The sequence below is a fragment of the Onychostoma macrolepis genome, chromosome 11, assembly GCF_012432095.1.
Source record: "Onychostoma macrolepis isolate SWU-2019 chromosome 11, ASM1243209v1, whole genome shotgun sequence".
Taxonomy (NCBI): Eukaryota; Metazoa; Chordata; class Actinopteri; order Cypriniformes; family Cyprinidae; genus Onychostoma; species Onychostoma macrolepis.
The window spans coordinates 20554209-20581500 of record NC_081165.1 but is presented as its reverse complement, the minus strand read 5'-3'; the positions used below and the strand labels follow the sequence as shown (position 1 = coordinate 20581500).

General features: G+C 37.1%; 1 protein-coding gene across 18 annotated transcripts in view; it reads left to right on the top strand.

Annotated features, from left to right (window-relative positions):
- cadpsa (Ca2+-dependent activator protein for secretion a) overlaps positions 1-27292 on the top strand; it is a 110666-nt gene extending 83374 nt beyond the window's left edge. For 4 of the 18 annotated variants that reach the window (XM_058791916.1, XM_058791913.1, XM_058791912.1 and 1 more), the window contains 12 exons: positions 3188-3329; positions 4033-4185; positions 7378-7536; positions 9487-9634; positions 10131-10145; positions 10491-10565; positions 10801-10884; positions 11112-11144; positions 13697-13804; positions 14065-14124; positions 24684-24788; positions 26079-27292. In XM_058791916.1, coding sequence (XP_058647899.1) covers positions 3188-3329; positions 4033-4185; positions 7378-7536; positions 9487-9634; positions 10131-10145; positions 10491-10565; positions 10801-10884; positions 11112-11144; positions 13697-13804; positions 14065-14124; positions 24684-24788; positions 26079-26246 — 1250 coding nt within the window. In that variant the 3' untranslated portion in view covers positions 26247-27292. The remainder of the gene's footprint in view (positions 1-3187; positions 3330-4032; positions 4186-7377; positions 7537-9486; positions 9635-10130; positions 10146-10490; positions 10566-10800; positions 10885-11111; positions 11145-13696; positions 13805-14064; positions 14125-24683; positions 24789-26078) is intronic. The other 14 variants (XM_058791924.1, XM_058791917.1, XM_058791910.1 and 11 more) reach the window with 9 other exon arrangements.

The window sequence follows — 27292 nt, the reverse complement described above, 5'->3', positions numbered from 1 at the left end:
TCTTTTTCACACAAACTTACAGAGTTTCGATTAATAAAGCATAATTGTCACACAATTACTTGAAGAATATCATGTTATGACTACAAAATAATATTAATATGCTGGGAGATTTGAAAACTGATGCTTTTGAACGTTAGTATCACACATATCCAGCTTCATATCTATGGGTTTTCATAGGTGGTAGGTTTGTTCGGTAGCTCACGGAATACGGAGACGGACTTGAGAGGTGAGGAGCCCTGGTTCGAATCCCGTGTAACTATGGTTTGACAAAGCAGTTCAAATCTGCATATAAGGAAGTTCAAATAGTATGGTTGCATCAACAAATGCATTTTATATCAGTTTTGCATTTGTCAACACTATTGGGTAGGTTTAGGGTTGGGTTTGGTGTAGGGTATATTTCCAACACAATAGAGTATTAAATTTTAGCGACGGTCCCCGGATATTTGAATTCTGAACTGCCACAATACGTACCTGAAGCAACGTAATAAAAACGTGCAAGGGTTTACGTAATGAACCCATGTTTTAGCGCCATACTGTGAAACATGCAGTAAGGTACGTAAAAACGGTCTCGCTAAAAACTGCCCCCAGGTACATTTATGCCATGAGACCAGGTTGCTATTGACACCATATGTGTCTCATATACTGTTAGAAACATTCTTTCAAACGTCCAAGAATTTATTTTAATTAATACATATAGATAGATAGAGAGAGAATAATCATGGTTATCATAAACGAATAAATTAAATGAATGAAATTGGAAATGGTCATATCTACAGTCCATAATTGCATATTTGTGATGTTGCATGCCTGCAATTGGTTACAAATTGCAACAAAGAGGAGCTTTAAGAGACAATATAGAAGAATTAAGGGCCAAATAGCGAACCCCGCAGGGGGTCGAACCAACACATTGAATGTAAAGAGTTTGCTCAAGGCCTTATCACGTCTCTAATGAACTGAAGTCAATAGGGTGCTGTCCATGGTGCTAAAGCCACACTGCCATGGGCTGCAGTTGACTAATTATCCCAGTGGCATTCTTTGCACAGCGTGACAGGTTGTTGTCTGGTAACCTATTCTTGATATTGGATTGCTTTTTCTGCTGGGAGAGCTAGAGCTTGAGAAAGCAAGAGTGTATAATATAAACAATTTAACAGCCTTTTCCTTTTCAAAGTATATTTAAATTGTTTTTTATTTTTGAATATTTTTTCCCTTACATTCACATGCTTGGTATTTACTTGTTTGTTAGCATGCTTTTTGTTTATATTTGTTTATTTTTGTTCTTCTGTCTCTTCTTCTATGAGAGATTGTGTTTTATAATTAACATCTTAAATTAAAAAAAATGGGATTATTCTTAATAATCTCTTGTAAAGAAGGGAACAAAGGTCTTTTATACATGGTCTGTTTTTCAGCATTCCAGCAGAGAAAGACCTTCTTATCCATCTTATTTTTAAGGGCTCTAAATTATAAACATGATCAAAACTTTGTACACAATCTACAACATGCCTTCTGTCATCTGATTGATGCTTTACATTTTTTTAGCAAGCAAAAAGCCTTTTAGTGTAATTCTGAAAACGTCTTTTTGCTGCACAATCTTTGCTGATTTTATAACACAAATGTAAGATCTTTTACATTGTTATTCTCAATATATGAGCCATAAAAGCCTGATGCAATAAATATGATACTTAAAAAAACACAAATGCAAACTTTTAAAATTAATTTTATTTTGTCTAAAGCTCCATTAAGCTTAACAGGTTTAAACACAATCTAGTTTCATCTAGTTCCCCAATCTAGCACCATGTAGTTCCCCATAAACCCACACACATATTACTCCTCGCTACAACACAGAAACACATATCACCTCCCTCTGGCCTCCTCACACACAAGCACACTCGCATAAACACAAACACAAGCAAACACCATTGAGCGACAGCCTACAGCGTGCACTACATCTGTGGAACAGGACATTCAGCATGGAAGGTCACTATAGTCCTGTGCCTGTAGCACTGAGCTAGGCATGAAACAGCCTTAACACCAGACAGGCGCTAAAGCAGAAGCTATTCATGCTGCTAATGAGGTCTAAAACAGAGGAGCCTGGGAGACCCCACTGCCCCGGCCACTTGCTCGCGGACAAACACAGCCAAGTGTACAACCACCGCCGCTCAAGTGGCTAATTGGAACAGAGCAATCAGGGAAGCAAACAAACATGGCACCTACTGCGAATGATCGACCTTGAGTACAACAAGAGAGATAGTGAGAGAGCGAAGTGAGAGAAATAGAGATGCTATGACTACTATAGTCATGACATGCTAAAAAATGCATTTTCCACCAATACAGTAGACTTTCTTCATTCTTCAATTCTCTTCACTTCAGTGTCACATGATCCTAAAGAAATAGTTTTTGTTTTTTGCCACTTGGGATTTTATTATTTTATTTTATTTTATTTTATTTTATTTTATTTTATTTTATTTTATTTTATTTTATTTTATTTTATTTTATTTTATTTTATTTTATTTTATTTTTAATTTTATTTTTGTGTTTACTTTTTTTTTTTTTTGATTTTGGCTAAAAATGATCCAATCCAAACATGAGTTTAAACAGCATCTAGACATGTCCCAAATTTTTTATGAAAGGGTTGCGAAAATTGCAACCAATAAGATAAATCAAAAATCAATTATAGAATATTTAGTTTGATCTCCTGAAATTAACAAAAATAGTCAGACCTTACTACAGCATGTATCCCGTTGAAAGTGCCATAACACTTTAATGTTTTGCCACCTTCATTTTTTAGATTTGCTTAGTCACACATTTTCTGCTGTTACTACTACATTTACATTTAGTCATTTTGCAGACGCTTTTATCCAAAGCGACTTACAACTGGGGAATACATAAAGCGATTCATCTTGAAGAGGCAATCAGACAGAGAAAGTGCTCGCAACACCAAGTCTCAGGCATTGTTCAAATAAGTACAAGCTAGCAAGGGAAGGAATAAATAAAGAGAAAGATAAAGGGTTTTTGTTTTGTTTTTGTTTTTTTGTCGGATGAAGTCAAGTAGTGTCGGAAGAGATGAGTTTTCAGAAGTTGCTTGAAGATTGACAGGGATCCAGCATTCCGGATAGATGGGGGGGTAGATGTCAGCAATCATTCATTCTGTTCTTTCTCTCTTTCCCACTTTTCATTTTCACTGTTTCAGATAATCTATGTAATGGGAAGTTTCATAAGCACCTGCAAGACCTGTTTGCTCCTCTGGTAGTGAGGTATGTGGATCTAATGGAGTCCTCCATAGCTCAGTCCATACACAGAGGATTTGAACGAGAGTCTTGGGAACCTGTCAAGTAAGCAAAACACTTTTTCATTTTAAATGTTTATTATGAAGATGTTAATTCAATACAGTTATAAAAGAAAAAATGCATGCTTGGCCTTCCGCAGTCTCACCATTTAAACAGTAAGTTTTCTTGTGTTCAGAAACAGCTAAATGGATCCCAACAGAATGAAAAAGGATTCACAAGGTGTTTTGTGTCTCTTTGATTTCTTGAATCTTTATTAGCACTTGTCTAGTTGTTTTTAACAGCTTACAAGTAATTATTTTCAAGATTCAGATTTTTTTTCTTTAACTAGCCCTAATTTTCTTACAGTCCAAACCAGCCCTGCTTGTTGAACTTGAAAAATATTCTTACATGATTCCCAAATATACAAGTCATCAGAATAACTTGCAATCGCTCGACAAAACAACATACTGTAACACAAAGTGTGTGACTGTAAGAATGTTAATGCTAATTGAATCAACAATCTGCACTTCAGCAGAAACAAAAGTGTGTGTTTTCTCGTAAAACCAGAGCCGAAGTGGTGATGATGTGATTCACTCCTTCTCATGTGCACTTCTCATCTCTACGACACCATCTTATCTCTGAATTAATTCTTCATCTTGTGCTCTAAACATACTGTACATAATGCTGTTTCTGTGTCACCCGCACTTTCTTCTGTGCATCTACATCACTGCATTCTTTTTTCTGTGTTTTTTTTTTTCCTTTTCCACAGGAGTTTAACAAGTAATCTGCCCAGTGTCAACCTACCAAATGTGAATCTACAAATGCCTAAAGTACCAAATCTACCAGTGTCAGTTAATCTGCCACCAATGCAAATGCCTAGCTTTTCCACCCCCAACTGGATACCGGGTTTATCTGATACTGAGTGTGTACTGAGTCTGTACCGGATTCTAATACATGCATGCGTGGCCTTAGCATGAACATATTGTCTTTATTTTATACCGAATTCCAATTCACCCCAGATTAATTGTAGGTATAGGTTTTCATGTGGAAAGTCTTTACAGTTGAGGACTTCAGAATTTCTAAAATGATATTATGGAACATCATAACATTTTACATTATATTTTTGTTGAGCCAAATTTCTGTGTTTCCAATCAGAATTTCACAACTAAATTAAATATTTTTTACAGCTTAACACAATCTGTTGTTGATTTACTATGTTTAGGATCATTGTCATGTCTCATAATGCACATAAAGGGCAATAAACACAAACAGATGCTTTGACATTCTGCTTTAGATAAACAGATGCTGTGCAAGAGGCCAGAATCTCACTTAGGCCTCGTTTACACTGTCAGTTAAATGTGACCCAATTCCGATTTTTGCTCATATGTGATACAGATTGGATCTATTCTATGACAGTGTAAACAGGAAAAAAAACAAACACATGCATTCGGATATAGTGAGATCGGTTTGAAGTTTTTTTTGTAGGTAAATATTATAAATTTGGCAAATTTGATTTTTTTTTTTCTTATTGGATCATATGATAGTGTGCTATATTTACAATTGTAATTAACTAATTGTAGTCTTAGGAGAAGATTGGTAATTTGGAGATCATTTTGCGCTATTTTTATCTTCTGGTATTAAAATCAACATTATGTCAGTGAAGTTCTTCTTTTTTAAAACTGTACATGCAGAATCATCTACTTTCTTTACATGTGTGGAAATTTTTTACATAAACATTGCCTATGAATTAAGAATTTGTGATTTAGAGAATTGACAGAGTTGCGCCAAGGGAATTTTAGCTTATATTTAGACATGATAATTAAAAAACGATACTCCAAACCTTAGCATATTACCACTTTCCAGACGAGAGTGAAATACCTTACGCGCTGCATGTGTTGGAAAAAAATTACGCATGCACACGCAGACATAATTATGCATGCTGAGTGAGACTCAGTGTAAATATTCCATCTCTAAGGTGTAATAGTGGGTAAACACCAAAGGTTGGCAAAACTAGATGACACCACCTCAAAATGTTTGTATCTGTCTTGGCATGTCAGATTTAAGCTTAAATTATTTCAACTTTGTAGAAATTAGTGTTTATGTTTCAAGCTAAGGCCACTTTATGAGAACTGCCCATAGACAATTTTTAACCCAAAAAGTCCTACGCATGTTGAAGGGTTGGAAGATACAAATAACACACAATAAAATATATATGTTTTGCTAGCTAAATATTAAAGCTGAAGTGTGTACATACTTCTGCACTAGCGGCACCAAACAGAATCACAAAAATAACTAGAAGGGAACATTTGCCAAAGTATTTCAGATGGATGGTTCTAATGTTTTCTCTATGGGCATAAAAGCAATCTCAGATGTCTTTGTTCAGCCCTGTCCCAAACTCATGTCATTGGCCGAGCCAATGTTGTTATTTTCAGCCTCTAAAACAAAAAGATAGCAGATATTACACACTTCACCTTTAACAAAATTATTCACAATATCATGGTCAAATGGTTAGATGCTCTTGATTTCTGGTCATGAATAAGTAATGCTGCTTTAACATCTTGTATCTTTCCAACATCTTCCTCCTTTCCCTTTTTCTATTAGGATAGAACAGGATACAGTTGTCCTTTCTCTTTCCTCTTCTTGTATTTGATGGGTTATAGGTCCTAGAGTAGAGGCACTCCAGCTGTAGCCTGTTTTAGGATATGGGGTGTCAGGATGGGAATACTGATGAGGGAGATCACCCCTATCCCACTTTTGGTCCTGTCCTGTTTCCCTCATCTACAGTGTGACAGACAATGCTCTGAAGTGATATACAAGCTTCAGAGAAACAGGCATCTGCTTTCAGTAGAAACCAAATATAAGACTTTAAAAGCATTGTTTCTCACAACAGTCATTTTTGGAGTTTTTCACACGATGGCTTAACATCCTTGTTTGAGGTCTAATTTGGCAGATTTTAATAGAGTGTCCTTTTATTTATTTAAAATTTAAATTGGAAAATTTTGTTATACAGTGTTGTTCAAAACTGCTATTTTTCTAATTCATCATTTTCATTTCAAATTATATTATCAGCACAACAGTTTCAGTGAAAATTTTAATTTAGTATTTTAGTATTTCGCTATTAATCCATATTAATTGAGAGTCTTTGTATATATATAAAACAATCCTAAAATGTTTTTTTTTAACATAGGAAAAAAATCATAAACAAAAAAAATATATAAGTAAATTCATAATATATAAATGTATTAAGATTATATATATATACTGTCAAAATAAATAAATAAATAAAATATTGATACAATTAATTATTGTTTGTTGGTCAGTATCGGTCTTTCTTTTATTTAATTTTTTTTTTTTTTATCATCAGACACTCACATACAGCAGGATGTGTAGAAATATATATCGTACTGCTGTATGTGAGTATCTGTTGAGTCTGAGACCCCATTTCAGCAGAAATGAGTATAAAACAAACAAGTGTGAAAGCTCCTACAGAGTCTTCTAACTAAATCTGGCTTCAGTGTGAAGTTGATCCAAAAACATGTTTCCACTGAAGATGCCTGAGAGTGGAATGGAGTGAGAGTCAGTCTCTGTTTTCTTCTATGATCCATTCTTCATTCACTTCAGACCATGTGGCCTTAAAATTGGCTCCATCCAAACAGATCCATGCCTTTAGTCAGATCAGTTGAAAGTCTGGGACTGTATCTTCTCCTGCCACTTCATACACATACAGCCTTTACTTGTGATCTTGAAATTCTCCTTTGACATCATTGTGCATGTTTTATCTTTCCTGTACTCAAACAACCAGGCTTGACTGGTTATCATTTTGCTTTAGGATTAACCATTTATTTTTTCCATGGAACGATCGCCAATGAGGTTGATCTAAAGCCAATCGGAGCACCTCTGCAACGATCGGGAAGTGGTAAAAATAACTAAAATGAATGTGTCACCCTGGAGTGTGGACTTAAAACAGGTTTTGTCTTCTTTAACCCCCCCCCCCCCCCGCCCTTTGACCTTCCTACTTCCTGACCTTGGAGCTTTCCCTTCCTGATATACAGCTTTGATTAAAATGACTTAATGTATATCTCTCTGACTGTCTCCTCTGCACATGTCCTGGTAGCAGTAATGGATCAGGGACATCAGAAGACTTGTTTTGGAAGCTGGATGCATTGCAGACATTCATCAGAGACCTACACTGGCCAGAAGAAGAGTTTGCCAAGCACTTGGAGAGCCGACTCAAACTCATGTCCAGTGACATGATCGAGTCCTGTGTAAAAAGGTGAGACGTGAAAACATAGTTGACAGTTATTTGAAGAACTTTTCAACATTAATAATGGCATTGTCCTGTTTGAAGCTGCTTTGAAACAATCTAATGTACACTGTAAAAAGTGATAAATTGACTTAACTTAAAAAAATTGAGGAAACCCTTTGCCTTAAAAATTAAAATTTTTTAAAAAGTAAATTTTAATTAAAAAAATAAGTTAAGTGAATTGTCAAGTTTACTTAACTTTTTTTAAAAGATTATTATTTACTTCATAATTTTAAGGCAACGGGTTTCCTAAATTTCTTTAAGTTAAGTCAACTTGTCACTTTTTACAGTGTATAAAGCACTATAGAATTGACTTATCTGTTGCATTTTGACAGTGGACATTTTATTTGTTCAAGACACGTTTTGGTTTGTCCTGCTGGTTTATCCAAAACTTCTTTTAACAGCATTTTGTTAATTAGTTAATTTATTTATATTTGAATATTATTATTATGACACCACATTAACTGAGAGACTACATCCTCAATTAGTAGTAATATTACTTAAGTACACTTATTACACATAAGGAAAAGTACATATACAGGAAAAGGGCTGGCTGATTTTCCGTATGCTGGCCCACATTTGTTATCCTTTTACTTGTGTTGAGGATGTCAAGCAGGACGTCTTCTTAGCTGCATTCTTCTAGTCACTCTTAAGTCGTAATAAACTCTTTGTCATTCTTGCTGTGAGTGAAGAAGTGATTTAAAGTGCTTTAAGAAACTGATGTATGTAATGTCATGGTAATTTGCTGATTCAGCAGATCTGGCTTAACAAGTAAAATAATCCACTCCTTTTCCTCCTCCAATCAACACAAAGAATTTTTATTCTGCTAAAGATGTGGAAAATAAAGCACTAATTTGTGCTTTTTGTTTATTTATTTATTTAGTTAGATCTCAGTCATATCATAAGTTACAGTTCAACCAAATATATATTTTGGCTATATTTATTGTACCACTAAGAATGTCAGTTGCTACTCAGAGTTTAAATAATTAGTTCACTTCCAGAATAAAAAAATCCTGATAATTTACTCACCCCCATGTTAATATCTTTCTTTTTTCAGTCACAAAAAATTGTTTTTTTAAGGAAAACATTCCAGGATTTTTCTCCATATAGTGGACTTGAATGATGGCCAACGAGTTGAAGCTCCAAATTGGAGTTACAGTGCGGCTTCAAAGGGCTCTACATGATCCCAGTTGAGCAATAAGGGTCTTATCTAGTGAAATGATCGGCCATTTTCTAAAAAAAATATTTATATACTTTTTAACCATAAATACTCATCTTGCACTAGCACTGCAATGCACATACACAACTCCACGCATTACGTTATCACGTTGGAAAGGTCACGTGTGGTTAGTTCTTCGTCTGTGTACTACTTGTTTCAAAAAGGTAGAGTAGGGCGAAAAACATCTCATTTTCTCAACCAACTTCAAAATCGCCCGACACTGTTGTTTTAACTATTTTTGTAAAGGCCGTTTGACTTTCTTTGCACATTCGCTTTGTAAACATTTCTTCCGCCTACGTCACGAGTGACCTACAGTATATGTTTTTTTTTTGTTTTTTTAGAAAATGACAGATCGTTTTGATAGAAAAGATCCTTATTCCTCAGCTGGCATTGTGTAGAGCCCTTTGAAGCTGCACTGCAAGTGCAATTTGGACCTTCAACTCCCATTGAAGTCCACTATATGGAGAAATATCCTGGAATGTTTTCCTCAAAAACCTTAATTTTTTTTCAGCTGAAGAAAGAAAGACATGAAAATCTTGGATGACATGGGGGTCAGTACATTATCAGGAAATGTTTATTCTGAAAGTGAACTAATCCTTCAACACAGAAACTCTTGTTTCCTGACTTTTTGACAATCCTACACCATTCTGAATTACCAAAGCAACCAATCAGAATTCGGTCTCTCTCTTGTGTTATTTCAGAACCAGAGCAGCCTTTGAGGTGAAGTTGCAGAAGAGTCCACGCACTACAGACTTCCGTGTCCCCCAGTCCATATGCACCATGTTCAACGTCATGGTGGACGGCAAGGCCCAATCGGCCAAACTATGTGCTATGGAGCTCAGCCAAGAGGTAGACAGCACCAACAAATGTATCTTTCTGTTCTCACTTACATCCTTATACACTTCTCATGTTCTCTGTCTTTCTCATCATTGCAAACATGCACTTTCTCTGCCACAATGTTTCCAGTACAACACCCTCATGTGCTGATCTTCATACATCTTAGATTGAATATCAATTTATATTGATAAATCCATAGTGTTTTGAATTGCATGTGTTCATCATATGCACCAGCCTATAATATATACAGCAGGTATATATGAATTGAACATTATACACATATACACATATTCTCTCTGATTGCAAATATATAATTTAAATGCATTTACTGCTGTAGATCTGAGTGATTCACCAGCATGGCAATTTTTCCATTGTTTATGAATTTTAATTTAATTTGACTCTGTGCTGGAATGAGACGTTTTCTTTTTCTCTCTGTTGCTCTCTAATTGTCACTGTCACCTTGTCTGCTCTATCTTTCTTTTCATCCCTTTTCTCAATCTTGTGAAAGTTTGTTAGAGAATGGGTAAGTGTGGCTAACAATTCAATTGAATTCTCACCTTTATGTCCCAAAGGTATAATTAGCAATCCTAGCAGTTTCCCCCAGTCCTGTGACACTTAAATTGTTTTGATTATATTACCATATGTGATATCTGCTTCTGAATATACATGTGCTAGAAGTGAGACATCTCATATCCGTTGCATCTTGAGACAGGTAATGATCTGAACTGAATTAATTACCCAGAAATATTTAATATGGGGTAAATGGAGACAAAGGGATTGAGTTTGCACAGATTATCCCAGGTGAAAACCACCAAACAGCTCAAGAAAGCTTGTTGCGATTTGTGCTCATTATGTCTTTCTTTTCCAGAGACAGTACCACTCGCAAATTGACAATCTCATCGAGGAGATGGTGAAAGAAATGATTACTTTACTCGTGGCAAAGGTAGCATTTAAGGAAAACAATATTCCTAAATTATGTTTTGATATCTACATACAATGCTTTATTAAAAAAAGACAAGTAAAACAGTAAAAGCAGAAATGAATTTTATAAATCATACTGTTTCTTGTTTTGTGTTCATTATTAAATCTCTTGAAATTCATAGCATGAAAATAATGATCAATTATGATATGTTCTAGGCAATATGTTCAATTTTTTATTCTTTATTTCTGTTTTACAGTTTGTTGTGATCCTAGAGAGTGTTCTGGCGAAGTTGTCACGTTATGATGAAGGCACACTTTTTTCCTCCTTCCTGTCATTTACAGTAAGAACAAATAGTGGCTTAATTTATTAACAAACTCAGACAATTTTAATAAAAATCTTTTACTTTAGCACAAGATGTTATCACTCAAAATGGATTATTGCAATTTATTCTTAAATTGAAAATGAGCAATCTTCTAAAGATGTTTCACTTTGCAGTATTTTATAAGTAAACTATTTATATTTAAATGATTATTTTAATTTTGATTTTTATGTCCCTTTTATTTGTAGGTAAAAGCTGCTTCAAAATATGTGGACGTACCTGTAAGTGACAACAGATGATTCTCATTTGATTTATCAGTCAAACAGTTCATTGTTTATCCACCTTTTTTTTTTAAAGGTTTTAAACCTTTTTGTGTTCATAATTAAGATAATACATTAAAATAATAGGGTAAGACACCAGTTTGCAACTTCATACAGGAAAAAATGGTGTTTTGTACAGCTAAAAATATCTGGAAGTAGATGAGACCGGAAGCCTCGCACATAAAATTTACATATGGTCGCACCTGCTCTTACGGGAAAAATAAGTGGATAAATCAACATATTCTTACGTTTTTCATCAGTTTATGCATTTTTTGTTTCTTGTAGACATGAAAGCTCAATGATAGAAGCGTATTAGTTTGGATAATTCATTAATAGTAAGTTACACTTTGTTTTCAGAAGCCTTGTAACAGCTTTAAGATACGGCTAATAATTACCATGGCCTGCTGTGCAGATGGCCATCTCTTAGCCCCAAATGGCCATTCATATGTATGTGGGCGAGAGTCGTCTCTGTGAAGCTCTCCCCTCTGCAGCAGGCAGTGTGATGTGTGTGTTGTGCAACAAAAGCCCGTTGTGAAGATGCCGCTGGGTCCAACTCATTGCATTCAGCATCACATCACTGAGTTTCCTTCAACTGCCAACACATTTGGTCACGATGCGAGGCTTTTTAAATTAAAACCCTGTCAATAAATGCCGGAAGCATCCTCTCGCTGTCTTTCTCTCTCTCTTTATCGTTCTGCTGATGATCTGAGGGTTAGCAAATCGTATGTTTCCATGGTAATTGTTTGCTTAATACACAAAATAAAATTATGTCTGACAAACTTGCTTATTTGCACCCTTTGAAAGGACCCATAGATGTGTGAAGTAAGTTCAATTTACAGCGTCTGACAATTACCAATTCTGATGACCTTCATATGCCTGCTGGCAAAGGAAGTGTTTAATTCTCCTCTGAGGCCGAGCAGGGAGGCAGAACACCCCAGAAGATTTACTCTGGGTTGATTTTTCACTTGCTGTTTTGTTGAATAGAATCGTATTAATCAAATAACATTGTTCTCCTGCTGGTCTGTTCAGACTTCAGACTTTGACAATGACAGCTCATTTTGCACACCTCAGGTTTTGACTATTAGACATCTAAGAAAATGAGAAGGAAAACACATTTCATCTGCTTGTCAGGTGAAATATAATTTGCTAATTTGGCAGTGGAAAGTAGCTTTGCTATTTTACAAAGCAAAATCACCATGAGCATTAGATTAGCATAACAAAAAAAATAAAAATAAAAAATCAGAACAGTGCAGTGCAAATTTTGTCAGTAGTGAAGCAATGTACAAAGCACAGTTCACAAAGAAGTCACTTTCAAAAGCCAGAAGTAGTTTTCTGGCTGACAACATGGCAAAATCTCATGACCAACTTGATCCCGATGCAAAATTGTTCATCTTCACACAAAGCTCCAGGTTGTGTGGATTCCTGTTGAAATAACTTAAACAGCAGTATTTGTGATTACATTTTCTGTTATAAAACCTAGTGAGCTGCTTATATTAATAGTGTTTTGAAGGAATAGGTCACCCAAAAATTAACATTTGCAGAACATTTTGCAGAAAAGAAAGTCCATCCAAGATGTAGATGATTTTGTTTCTTCATCAGAACAGATTTGGAGAAATTTAACATTACATGGGTCATCTGCAGTGAATGGGTGCCGTCAGAATGAGAGTTCAAACAGCTGATAAAAACATCACAGTAATCCACACAATTCCAGTCCATCAGTTAATATATTGTGAGGTGTATTTTAAGTGACATATTATTTAGATATTTTAATATTAAAATGACACTTCTGGCCAAAATATCAGTCCATAATCCATAATATCGCTTCATCCAGTAAAGAAGTGCATCCTCCACCAAAGTGCATATTCACCAATATATTTGTTTACAACTGCTTTTGCTTGTAAATGGTGCTTGATCTGTGCATATTTTTCTACTGATTCAAACATGACTTTTTCACTGGAGAAAGCAATATATGGATAGATGACTCATATTTTAGCTTTTAACTTAAAATCATCTTAATGATGGGTTGGTTTTTTGCAGACATGCAGCTTTTCACTTTACAAGATGTTAATTGATGGATTGGAGACGTTTGAATTACTTGATGTTTTTATCAGCAGTTTTGACTCTCATTCTGACGGCACCCATTCACTACATTGGTGAGCAAGTGGTGCAATGCTAAATTTCTCCAAATCTGTTCTGATAAAGAAACAAACTCGTCTAAATCTTGGAGAGCATTTTCATTTTTGGGTGAACTATTCCCTTCAAGGTATTGAAAGTTTTTTTTTAATTTTTTTTTATTTAAGCATACTGAAAATTCTTAAGTGTAATTAAAAAGCTATTGTTGTTGTTTGTTGATTCTATTTGTGTAGTCTGTATGTTCCAAATCAGTCACCTATGAGGTTCCATGATGTTTAGGATGCTGCCTATAAAGGCTGGAGCAGAGCTGTTGTATGCTAATAATTACATTAAGCAGTGATACATCTTTCTCTTTCTTTCTTTCTTTCTTTCTTTTTCAGAAACCTGGAATGGATGTTGCCGACAGCTATGTGACATTTGTTCGCCACTCTCAGGATGTCTTGAGGGACAAGGTCAATGAGGAGATATATATAGAAAGGTTATTTGATGTAAGTAATGGCTGTCTTCTCCCTCTGTGAAGGGGGAGGCCCTCCAAAATGTGACATAACAGCCAGCTAGGAGGGATAAGTCACATTTTGAGATCTACTTCTCTCTTTTTCTCACTTAATTTCTCTATCTTTTACCCTTTGACTCTAACTTTATCTCTTGCACTGCTTTCTCTGGCTTAACCTTTCCTCTCTGGTTTGCAGTGCTGTGTGTATTCCTGAATGTTCTGGCTGTAATATTCCCTTTGCTCTGCTCGTTATAGTGCAAAACTCTGGAAGAGGATTATCTTAAGATGTGTTCTCACACAAAGGGGCATGCAGATGTGAGTTTAAGCAGCTCAAGCTACCTACAACACACTGCAATCAAAGATAGAACCTGACAATCTACAGATGACTACATAGACGTAGCTATGTTATGAAAGTTATTACAGTCGTTTCATTAAAGGTTCTACTTATTAAGAATAGCTTGCGGTTCGAAGAAGAGAACTGTAGAGTAGATCTCGACATAACAAAAAAAAAAAAACATTCCCTCTAAGATCTCAACATATACTTCTGTTCAAAAATTTGGGGTCAATAAGAAAAAGACAAAGAAGAGAAAAAATGTATTCAGAGAGGATGCAATACATTTATCAAATGAGACAGTAAAGACATTTATAATGTAACAAATACATATTTAACTTTCTGTTTCTATTTTCTATAAATATGTATCGCTGTTTCTGCAAAAATATTAAGCAGCACAACTGCTTTTAACATTAACAATAAGAAAAAGTGTTTTTTGAGCAGCAAAACAGCATATTATAATGATTTCTGAAGGACACTGAAGACTAGAGTAATGGCTACTAAAAATTCAGCTTTGCATCACAGGAATAAATTACATTTTAAAATGTATTAATATAGAAAACAAGTATTTGAAATTAAAATACTATACAATTTTTACTGTATTTTTGATGTAGACCTGGTGAGCATAAGACTTCTGTAATATATAAAAATTTTATTTTACAGACCAAACTTTTGAATGGAAGTGTAAATATGATATGAGAGATGTTTTCACAAAATCTTGATGTAATGATTATTCACACATTTTCTTCTTGGTTTGGACAGTTAACAAAAAATGCTATTATAATGTCCTTTTTTTTTCTCTCACCGACTGACTTTTGTTATGTCAAGATACTGAAAAAGTGAGAAAAAAATAATGCATATCATCTTAGGGCTTCCATAGAAACCAAACAAATTGGACATACTAAAACCATTAGAGTGTGATGGATATTGTTTTGTTCATTTTAGCTCATAGTTGGGGCGGGGGTTACAAAGGCAACTGCCCTATTTCCGGAGTAAATCTCCCACTAAGGAGATCCAAATAGAGAGAAGCCCTCCAAACCTTGGGCTTATTGTGATAAAGGCTTAAAGAAAAGGAAAGAATGAGGGAAAACACTGAGGGTAAGAAAGAGAAGTTGAATAAGTAACACTGAAGGGGAGGGCACACAATGGAGAACACCGTCTTAAGGGATGGCCAGAGCCATCATGTTGGTTATAATCCTTTTGTGCTGTGTGTAGACCAGTTTGTTAAGTGTGTGTTGTTGGAGAGGTATGTTTGCATTGTGTGGCTAAAGACTTGTGTTTATATTCAGAAAGAAAGCCAGAACGGGAGCGCCGATCTGGGATCAAATTTCCTGTCCGTTTGCTTGACGTCGCTCCTTGCGAACTCAGGACAAACTGACCTGAAAACAGCACTCCCGCTCTGAAAAGCTTTGTGAATATGGCTCCTCGTGTCATATGTGAACAATTCAAGTAAGAATCCTGATCGTGGTTCGTCGTTGACTTTCACTGACCCGGGATCAGTAGTCTTACTATGAGATGCTTGAAACATATGAGCTCTGGTTTTTCGAATGTCCTACAAAAAGGCTGCTTGAATCTGCTGCTGTATGCTAGCTTGTCCTGGTTTTACTTTACTTACTACTTTCTCCCCTCCTGGAGGGTGTCTGAAAAGATCCTGTGTTCGTTTCTTTGTTCATTCGCTTGGAATGAGATGGCGTCGCTTATTTTCCATCTGCATTGTGCATTTGCGTTCATTTCCTCGAATGCAAACAAGGAAAAGATCCCATCTGCCTTGTCTTTCCTACCCTCTCATTCCATTTCTCCATTTTCTTTTCTTGTTTTTCCACCTCTTTTCTTGCTCTCTCTCTCTGCGCCTGAACCGAAATGAAACTTATCCTTCCTGTCAAGTTGTTTTTGTCACATTATGCCAAGTGGCGTTATTCAGAGTCAAATAATCTTCCTTTGTACATCTACTAGCATGGCCCATGTCCTCAGAGACTCGGCTCCTACATGCACTTACACACATCCATCCACACAGCCAGCCAACCAGCCCACCCTCCCCAACCTTCCACCCCACCGCCGTCAACCCCAGATGGGGACGCATGGCACATATCTCCCCTCTCCACCCGCTCAAGTGGTCAGGCCTCCATAGTTAGTTGAAAAAGACAACATGTGTGCATGCATACACACATGCACGCTCACTCCGTCTCACACACGCTAACACGCACACTCTGGTCCTCACTGTTATGCTAAAAAGCCATTGAAATAGCACCGCTCTTTATCGGGGGCTCCAGGCAACCTGCTCAAATGTTTTCTTGTTACTTTGTCATTTCACTTGTTAAAGATGTCATAACATCCTCCACAATGAGCCATAACACCACATGCTGTTGTTTTAAACCTGCTACACTCACCCTATTTAAAAAAATGACATTTAGTTCATTATATATAAAAAAAAAAAGACATAGAGAGGAGATTATAGTATCGACGGCACTAATTAAATGGGTTTAAAAGAACAGCAGCCCCCTTTTCACTTTTTTTTTTTTTTAACTCTACCAGTTTTTGCTGATTTGAAAAACCACATTTGATGCAAGGAAATTTACAATACAAATATAAATATAAAAAATATGAAAATAATGAAAAAATAGGTTTGTCTTAAGCATAGCAAAAACTTATTCTTTTTTTTTTTTAATTATAGTTATGACTAAGATTCTTAAGAAATTCCTGTTTTGCAGGGGTCACTATAAGTGAAACAATTTTGAATTTCTCCAAAATTTGACTAATAATGAAAGAGCCACATAATTTAGTTTGGATGGAGTTGCACTTGCAATCATTACAAGGGCTGTTTTCTTCATCATTCATGCTGTAATTGTGGTTTCTAATTTCCCTTTTTGTTTATAAATCAGCCAAAATGCTGCTTTCACTTGTTATTTTGACTCCAGTAGTCAGAATATTCTTGATGGCCTCCTCCCCTTTTACACTTTTTCATTTTTTGATTGTTTTAAGTAATCCGCTTTGAAATGATCTGTTTGGTGGGTGTAGTATAATTGCTTAGTTGTTCTTAGCTGGTTGTCATATTGAAGTATATGTGGCCCACGCTAAGCTTGGGTTAATTGGGGTCAAGGATGCTGATTTCTCACAGACAGAGATGGCACATTGGCTGGAGTAAGAAGATTATACTTGCTGTTTGACTAATTCAAAATATGGCTGTGCTCTGCTTTCATAACAGCGATTCATAATGCAGAAAAGCGACCATATGGGATTAGGTATGAAAAATGAAAACAACGAAAAATGGATGAAATATTAGTACAGTGATATGTATAAAAGGATGATGTGTAAAATAATACTAGTAATTATTAGGAATTTTGAATTAATAATTTTGCTAATAATATAAGTTTATTACTTTGTTATTTGAAATAAGACATTTCTGAGGTTTACATTTTGTAGTAAATAAAGATCAATAAATTCAACTGAATTAAATATTAATAAAAAAAACATTCATGTGAATTAATATATTCAGACAAAGTTCTAATAAAAGAAGATTTAGGTCATAAAAATATTTCAGTAGTGAATTTTACTTGCAAGCGGCTTATTGCAACAAACGTCTGCTGTAATATTCATGAGTTCTGAGAAGATGCTGATTTTTAAGAAGGCCAAAAACCAGATACAAGCTGCCTAAAAGCCAAATTATTTGCCAGTGGATGGATAAAGTTTGTTAAGTTCAGGAAAGAGGAGCAGAGAGAGGGATAGGAAGGGAGAGGGAGGGGTGGGTGGGGGGAATTAATTTATTTCACTCCGCCAGCCTGCCAGTTCTTGAAAGAACAGCTGAGGAGAGCAGGATTAAGGCAGCTGTGCTTAACGTGAGGGCTCATCTGTCAGATTGGGGCGGAGCGCATAGATCATTGATTAAAAAAAGCCATCTCCAAATCCAGTGCTTCACTGACACCACCGTCCTGCCCCGGCTCTTCAGTGTGTGTGTGTGCGTATGCATGCGTGTCTGAGTGCCAGCAGAGAGACTCAGATACACGGCAGATTACACACGTCAATTATACACTTAATCTGCTTCTGGAAGAGATTGTGGCCTACCCTCATTGATTGGTTTGAAGTATTCCCGTTGACCTTGGCAGTTATCAGATCGTCGAGATTGCACTTTATGGTGACAGTTAATGCGGTTTAATCGTTCTGCTGCTGGATACTGCAAGGAACACATGAAGGGTTAGAGATACTGGAAAACAAGGCGGGTTTAGACTGAGCTGCTGCTTGTGTTGCATTTCACAGACCTGTAATACCACTTCACTGTCTGGGACACTTAACCACTTTGCAGGTCCAGCTGACCCAAGTGAACAGTTTAATCAAGTAGCTAGCACCCAAACTTAATGCTGTGTATTCTGTGGTCCAAGAAAAAAAAAAAAAAGAAAATAAAAAATCAATCAAGGAAACACGTTTGTAATAATAAATGCTAATTTCTTTTTTATTATCTTTGTGTATCCAAAATAAAAGTTTTTGTTTACATAATATATGTGTGCGTACTGTGTACATTTATTATGTATGTATAAATACACCCACATGCATGTATATATTTAAGAAAAATATGTTGTTTATATTTTAAATATATTTATTTATTTTATATAATATAAATTATATGAATATAAATATATACATGTGAATACATGTAAATATTTTCAAAATATATACTGTATGTGTGTGTATTTATATATACATAATAAATGTACATAGTACACATATTATGTAAACAAAAACTTTTATTTTGGATACGATTAATCGTTTGACTGCACTAATTTTTTCTTTTACTTTGCATTTTGTCTTGGTTTTTTTTATTTCATTTTGTTGTTTTGCAAAAGAACACTTTGATCTACAAACATGCAGAAAACATGTTTTGGAAAAGAAAAGGCACATTTTCTTAAACATTTTTTATCCAATTTAACCCCATCACAACAATTTTGTTATCAAAAATGTTTTTGGATTCTTGATTATGATATCCCGAACAACAACAACCAAAAATGTGCTTTTATTTAATTTATTTATTTCACTGAAGCCTCTGATTGCATTTAGATAATCATGCGATATGAGAGGCGGATGTGTGCTTATTGTTTTTCTCCCCAGTTAATCCTTTTATTTTAGAGGTAAACCAATTCAAAACGGAGCTTTAGATGTATAATCTGAACGCTAGTAGGTCAGTATGAAAAAAAAGACTAAAAGGGACCCAACAGGTCCTTTCACGGATACTGTTCAAAACATGTTAAAGGGGTTTGGCTCTTTCAGAATGCAGGGCAGATGTTAGCGGTTCAGGTTTCTGATAATTACGGAGGCCGAGGTGCTTTCTTTGTCACTTACTGTGTACCGAGGCTGATTTGAATAAACCGGCAGCAACAACACTAACGGCTAGAGATTTTAGCAAAGTAAACGCGCTGCAGAAGAAGTGCATTCGAGCGCCGTGGCTCTCAACTGGCTCTATTAGCCGTCTATTGGCTCTCTCTCCGTCTCTTGCTCTCCCTGTGTCATATAAGTGAGGTATGGTGGCATTTGTTTGATTAACTTGTCTGACAAAAGTGACATCTGCTAGCGGGTTCATGTATACGAGAGGCTCAGCGCGGGTCCGCCTTTGTACATCTGTCAGCACAGAGGCAGGGGAAAAGGGTGAAAAGAAACAAATTGGTCCCAAAAAGCAGCCCATTCACCTTCTGCGCTCCCCCCTCCGCCCCCCTCCCAGCCCTTAGCCATTCAGGTGCACTGCGGGGCTCTCAAGTGCTCGCTGGTTTATTCCATTTCGTTCCCCCCATTGAGGCCGAACCCCACAAGTGTTATGCTCCTCATTCCTGCTCGGCTCAATCCTCCCCTAAGCGTTCCTTTGTGAGCAGAATGGCTCACTTTGCCCTGGGACCAAACTCTCTCTCTCTCTCCCGTTCCTTTTTTTATCCCTCACCTCTTTTTATTCATTGTGTGTTTACTCAATGACACGATCACAGGCTGTAATTCCCGCCATTTAGTTCATCTCTACCAGCTCCTTCTTTTCTAAAGAAAGGCCTTGTTTGGACACTGTCAAGCACAAGCACCGGTTTCAGTAGCAGAAATGCATTCCCTGCAATTATACGTTTTTGATCGGCTCCTTCGTTCCAAGAAATTGCTCCAGAGACCGTTCCGTTCAGTAGGTTATTCCTTCAATCACGCATTAAAAAAAACAGCATTAGAGACACTTAAAAGTGTAGCAGAGCTTGCTCAGAAACAGTAAGGGCTTGTTCCACTTAAGGATCCGGTGAGGCGTGCAAATCCCGAGCAGGGTTCTCTTTGTATCCACAACACAATCGCGAGCAGTTTGAAGCCCTTTCGCTTGCTGAGCCTGAAATTTTATTTTCAATCCCGCCATTCAGAAACACCTATTTCTGGAGAGAAAGCATGAGAGAAAGAGAGAGAGCGCTAACGCAGCAGCGCGTTGGAGGACTGTGTTTGGGGTCGCATATTTCCTACACAACTTTTTTTCCGCAAGGTCGCGGGGTCCCGCGGCGGAGAGATAGCGAGTGGCGGGAGGCGTGGGGTCACCGGTGTGAGTTACCATGGTAATTGAGTTCAGTCATCAATGGACCTCCTCTCAGGAGGGATGAGGCGTACAATAACGGGCCGGTGGCGGCCGTGAACAGCAAGCAGGTAGGATTACCCCAAGCTTTTGTCCTAAGTGCATAATGTCTTGTAGTCAGATTTAAAGACTCCTCGGGCCCCGGGGCCTCCCTCTCTGGCCCGGCAAGGGGCCCGATTCACTCGCTGGCCAGCAAGAAGGACGAATGCCCTACGACCCGCTGGCCTGAGAGAGACGGCTCTATTTAGTGCAGACAAAGACGCAAAGAGTACCAGGAGAAAGGTTGGACGTTCGATTTTCGTGTTTTTTGTTTGGGGTATTTTCTCAATTTTGATTCGCGAGGAGCGCCGAGAGGACAGGGAGCATGGGGAGGCACCGTTCTCCTGTTTTCATCTCCACTGGCCTGTCGCTTTGCATTAACATCAGCGCTAACAACCATCATCATTCCATCCCTACTGCTAATTGCAGACACAGCTGGGTCCCAGCAGGAGCGCTTCTCAAACAGCCTAGGCCTCCGAGAGCAGGCCGAGTGGCGCACACACACACACACACACACACATTTACAGAGCCACTACCACCAGCAAGGGCAGAAAGAGGCAGAGTCACAGGTTGCTTGTAATCCCCCCATTACCCCCCACCGAGCCCCTGCCCCCTCCTCGGCATTCCTGCTTTTGTAAGAGTGTGTTTTTTTTAATCCAAGCTCGGCCCTTACCAGCTCTTTCTTCCTTCTGGTCCTCCTCACATAGGAGCCACTAGCCTTCAGGTGCTTCAGGATTCGATTAAAAGCGAGTCGTGAACGCGCGTGCGTGTGTGCGCGCGTCTGTGACGGGGGTGGATGGATGTGCAACCTTACACTGAATTCTGTTTGTTGCCCCCCTGCTAGGCGCTATGGCTTCCTGTAACATGTCAAAGATGAGAGTGTGAACACAAGCTTAGGAGTGCGGCTTGTGCATGTGCGTGGTGTGGCAGGGGGCAGGAGGTCGCTCAGCCTTTCAGCGCTCCCCGCTAGAGGTGTGGGGGCCCTGCAGATGTTCATGTGTGTTGTATTGGTAACCATAACGTACGCGTCCAACACACACGCACATGTACACGCAGCCCTCGCGCTTTCCAATATCAGATGGAACTCGTTAGATGATCACAGATTTTTTTCTCTCCCATATCCGCTTCTTTCATTATGCATTCAGAGTCATGATACTCCTGTTTTGGCTAGCAGCTATTGCCAGCTTCCCGCTGCTCAATATCCAAAAAGTGCCACAGTACATAATACGCTCTCGGAGAGTCTTCTGTTTCTCTGCTGACAGCAGAACAATGTCCCACTGCCAGCACTGTTCATTTCACAACCAAGACCAAAGAGGACGCGGTCTTACTGGACGAGTCTCTCACAAGTTTAAAAATTGATTTAGCAGAATGTACTGTATGAATATGTCTTTCTTGGCCTTGTGCATCATTTGATTCTGATTCGGCGTCTGATTTGGTGCCCACAACAGGGACTATAAAGTGGAACTTCTACATTATGAATATAGAGATTTCAATTTGTAAATATCGATTATGCCATCAAGTGAATTGATGGTTTGCTAATAATGGGTTTAAAGAAACAGTTCATCCAAAAATTTTAATGATCATCATTTATGTGTACATTGTCATCATTTACAAGTCATTCCAAACATGCTTTATTCTTTGGAACATAAAAGATGTTGTTTAAAGAAAAAGAAAAAAAATAAGTTTTTACCTATACAGTGAAAATCAGTGAGGTCCAGTATTGTTTTCAGACTCTATTGACTTTCATAGTACAGACAAAACCAGTTTTCATTCTTCAAAATATTCAAAACAGTCTTGTTTTGTGCTCCAAAGAAGAGAGTCGCTCATACAGGTTTAGATTGACATGATTTTAGTAAATGATGACAATATTTTTATTTGTGGGTGACTCATTCCTTTAATATGATAGAGGACGGAGAGGTCACACTATTATAGGAACAAATGTAGAAGAAATAGAGTGAGCATGAGAGAAAGACTAAGTGTGAGAGAGAGCAGTTGCTCCAGGTCTGGCCTCCCTGTGGGGGTCCATCGCGGCCCGGCTGCCCAATCTTTCACAGGCACAGAGCACCAGCCCTCACAGAGCAACACCAAGCTCTGATTCACTGCAGGGACAAGCCACTGAGCTCAGCCGCTTAGAGCAAATCCTAAAACGCCCATTTGATTATTCGGACACACCTTAGTGGCATAATTTTACCAGTGTACCACTTAAACGCCAATGGATTGCACTTCTTTCATTGTGTGTTAAACTGGTGGAACCACTGGAACAATTGGCTTAGCAACTTGTGTTATGTTTACTATTCAAGTCTTTTGACAAGGTGAAAGTTTCCTCTTTTTTTTTGATCATCACCAACAGAACCATAATGCTTTTTCAAACTGTGGGTGCACAGTGGATTTTGCATGCAAGATCTATAAAAAGTAAACTGTCAAGTGTGCTGCAGTTACCCAAGACACATCTCCTGTGTCTTTGGCTCGATTTGCTCAGCTCCTAAACCGTTGAGACTCAGTCAGCTCAGATTACCATCAGACCAGCTCGATCATAACTAATCAATTAGACTTCAAACGAGATCTTCCCCACGGTCCAACATCTGTAGCCCAAAAGCTAAGTGCACTGGCTATTTAGGAGGTGCTTTGAGTTCAGTGAGTTCCACTGAGTAGAAATAGAGAGCAACACTCTGAGACTAAGAGAGAGGAAGTCTCGTAAAAAATAAGACCCTGAGCCACTGTTACATTAGTGAGCTCATTGTGACTGCGGTAAAGACAACATGTCCGCTGGGAATGATGGATCTTTCTCCCTCAATGTGACAGAAAGTGCCACCGTCTGAAGCGCAGGCTGAGGGCAGGATTGTGGCTGGCTTAACATGGGCAACATCTCTCATGATCAGTGTCCAAAAGCAGCACAGGAGACAGCTGATGGGATCCGAAACTGTCAATTAGCAGTTCCTGGGTGGAGCTGTGGAGACAGGGAGAGGTTTTGGGTGAGGATCATGGCTGTGACAGAAGGACTTTCTCCAAGGCAGAGCTTGTTGGGACATCTTTTATGAACAGCCCTCCTTGTAATTTCACCAGTTTGCTCGCAGTGCCTCTTTAAGCTCTGTTCTGCCGGTCATTTTCCTCCATATCCCTCTACAAGTGAAACTAGTTTACTTGACGCCAAATTTAGTAGAGGAAAACTACCGGTCAAAAATGAATAATTAAGATTTTGGGTGTTTTTGTAATTGATGTTTTTGAAAGAAGTCACTTGTGCATTCATTTGATTAAAAATACAGTAAAAACAGTAATATCGTGAAATATTATTATGATTTAAAATAGCTGTTTTATATTTGAATATATTTTAAAATATAATTTATTTACTTCAGTGTCACATGATCCTTCAGAAATCATTCTAATATGCAAATTTGCTGCTCAAGAAACATTTCTTATTATTATTAATGTTGAAAACAGGATTCTTTGATGAATAGAAAGTTCAAAAGGTCAGTATTTATTTGAAAAAGAAATGTATTGTAACATTGTAAACGTCTGTACTGTCATTTTTAATCATTTTAATTTGTCCTTGCTGAATAAAAGTGCTAAGTTTTTTATTATTATTATTATTATTAATCCTAATTACCCCAATAATAAATAGTGATAATAAATAGTAAAAAAAAAAAAAAAAAGTTTCTTGAGCCCAAAATCTTAATTATACCAAAGTTTTGACTGGTAGTGTGTAAAGGTTGTCTATCTTTGTCGTTGCTGATGTAAAGTTGTGCTATATCAGATTGGTGAGTATTATTAGATCTTGTACTAAAAGGATTTTCATTCACATAATCTGCTCTCTTGATACAAATCTACTGCCTACACTTGTGTTTGTTGTGTTTTTGTAGATGTGTTTTCCTATGTGTTTGTGTGTGGCAGCATTTATATGTGTGTCTGTCTTTGCTGGAGAACAATGTATTTGTGTTTCAGCAATGGTACACCAGCACAATGAATCTCCTGGGCACCTGGCTGACAGACCGTATGGACCTGCAGTTGCATGTGTATCAGCTGAAAATCCTCATCAGAATTGTAAAGGTAAAAACTACAGTATCATTGATGGTTGTGCATCTGAATTAAATGCAGAAAATTGTAGAAATAATCGTAGCACAGTATTTGCACCAAATGTACTTGTAAACACATGCCATAAAAATATGCATATGCCGTCCAATCAGAGTCAGATTACAGTGTTGGACCAGCCAAGTGAAGGCGGTCTTCCTCTGCAGCCTCCGCTTGTGCTTGATTTTACAAAAGCAAGCTCAACAGGATTTCATAGTATGACATTACACATTTATTTCTGTGCACTCATATGGTGTGTGTCAACTCTGTGTGTGGATATATCTCACAGATGCAGGTTTCTTTTTAGATCTATATCAGATTTTTTTCCTTCATTTTCCCCAGCATAGATTAGGTTTAGTACTGGATAAAGAAGACCTCATTGTCATGTTTTCCTCATCTACAGTTTCCAAGAAAACCAGAATAACAACTAGATGCAACTTTCCACAAATAGAGTACAATATCTGTTACCAAAATCAGTGACATGCATGTGCATTGTGTTTATTTTTAGGAATAAGAATTAAATAAAACTATTGACAAGATTAAATGAAACCTATAGGCGACAGGCCTGCAGATTTATTTTTCACTCAATAGGACTAGCTTGGGGTCAGTAATTTATTTATTTATTTTATTATTTTTTTAAAGAAATTAATGCTTTTATTCAGCAAGAATGTATTAAATTGATTTTTTTCAACATTGATAAGAAATGTGTTTTGAGCAGCACACCAGCATATTAGAATGATTTCTGAAGGATCATGTGACACTGAAGAATGTAGTAATGGTGCTGAAAATTCAGCTTTGCCATCATAGGTTTAAATTACATTTTACGGTATATTCAAATTGAAAACAACTATTTAAATAGTAATAATATTTATATTGATTTTGATCAAATAAATGCAGCCTTGGTGAAAATAAGAGATTTAAAAAAAAGTTTTGAACTGTAGTGTACCTAAATATGTGCTTGATCTTTTTTTTCTTCCAATAGCAGTAGTAATAGGGTTGAAGGTTGAGCTTGGCGATTATGTTTAAATGTACCTACTTTTTATACAAAGTTAAAATAGATTATAGTTTAATAGAGTCTGCATATACAAAACAAGCATTGCTTCAAATGCTAATGGGACATCAAAGTTCTGTACCCATATTCATGAAAAGAGACAAAAATATTTTTTTCCTTCCATGTTTATGTAACTAAACACGCATGCTAGATCCACTTCATGTCATTCTACTTCATGCCCCATACCTATTCCCACAGTGCTCTCTGTTTTTTTGCAGAAAAAGTATCGTGATTTCCGGCTACAAGGTGTGTTGGACTCCACTCTGAACAGCAAGATGTATGAGACGGTGAGAAACAGGCTGATTCTAGAAGAGGCTACAGCATCTGTAAGAGAGGGAGGGATGCAAGGCATATCCATGAAGGACAGCGATGAGGAAGACGACTAGATCCTGCTGGAGACAATTAGGTGTGGACAATTCGGTCAGACACGTTTATCGTGGCCTAAAATTATGCATGTACACCACTGTCCATCGCTCGCACATGTCTGGATGTTGTTAACCTCATGTTCTATGACAAATAAGGGACCAACTTCGATTAAGATTAAACTAAAAATACGAATCTCTATTCAGATGACAAAAACAAAAGCGTATATTAACCGAACTTAAAATTAATTGACACAGTTTGATGTTTTTCTGGGGGAGAAAAATAAGTGAAATGTCTGAAATTCATTTCTAAATGTTTCTAAGCAATATGGAGTACCATTCGTGAAAGATGTTGTGTGAGATGGTAAGGAATAATGCTCGTCGTGTCCCTGTTCAATGCAAATCTGTATGGCGCTGCTTCAATGTATTGTAAATATATTAATGGTACATAACTGTGCATAGACCTTGTTTCTTTTGGAGTGTAGGCCAACTGACATGATTGTATTAACTTGTTCAGATGTTTATATATTCAGCTGACTGCGACAACATGTCAAAAATCCACAATGTGTTTTACACCCAAAATGTTTTGAGACACCTTTTTTAACGATAGTTAAAGTGGTATGTTTGTAGCTGTATTTTAGAGACGCAATATATTCCCATTGCTTATTTGTGATATACTTAAACTGACGTCAATACTTTTTTATGTTTTTAAGCCATGCATAATTAAAAAAAAAAAAAAAAATTATAAATATATTTATTCTGTATTTTGGGGGTGGGATCACAAGGAGGCGTTTTGTTTGTATACTTTTTGTTTCTTTGCAACAAAGCATTTCTGATCCTTTTATTTGGATAGCCTCTAAACGCTTGCAGGTTTTCATCATTACCACTGTTGTTTTGTGTATACAGCGCTTTATATTCCCCTCTGTGCAGTAGCTGCATGTCCCAATTGTCAGAAATCTTATCTGAAAGCTTTTGATTTTGTGGAAAGTAACCGGTGGATTCATCTTGCGTCGGCCTTATGTACACCCACAGTTGGAATGCAAGAATCTGGGCTTATAAAAATAAAAGAA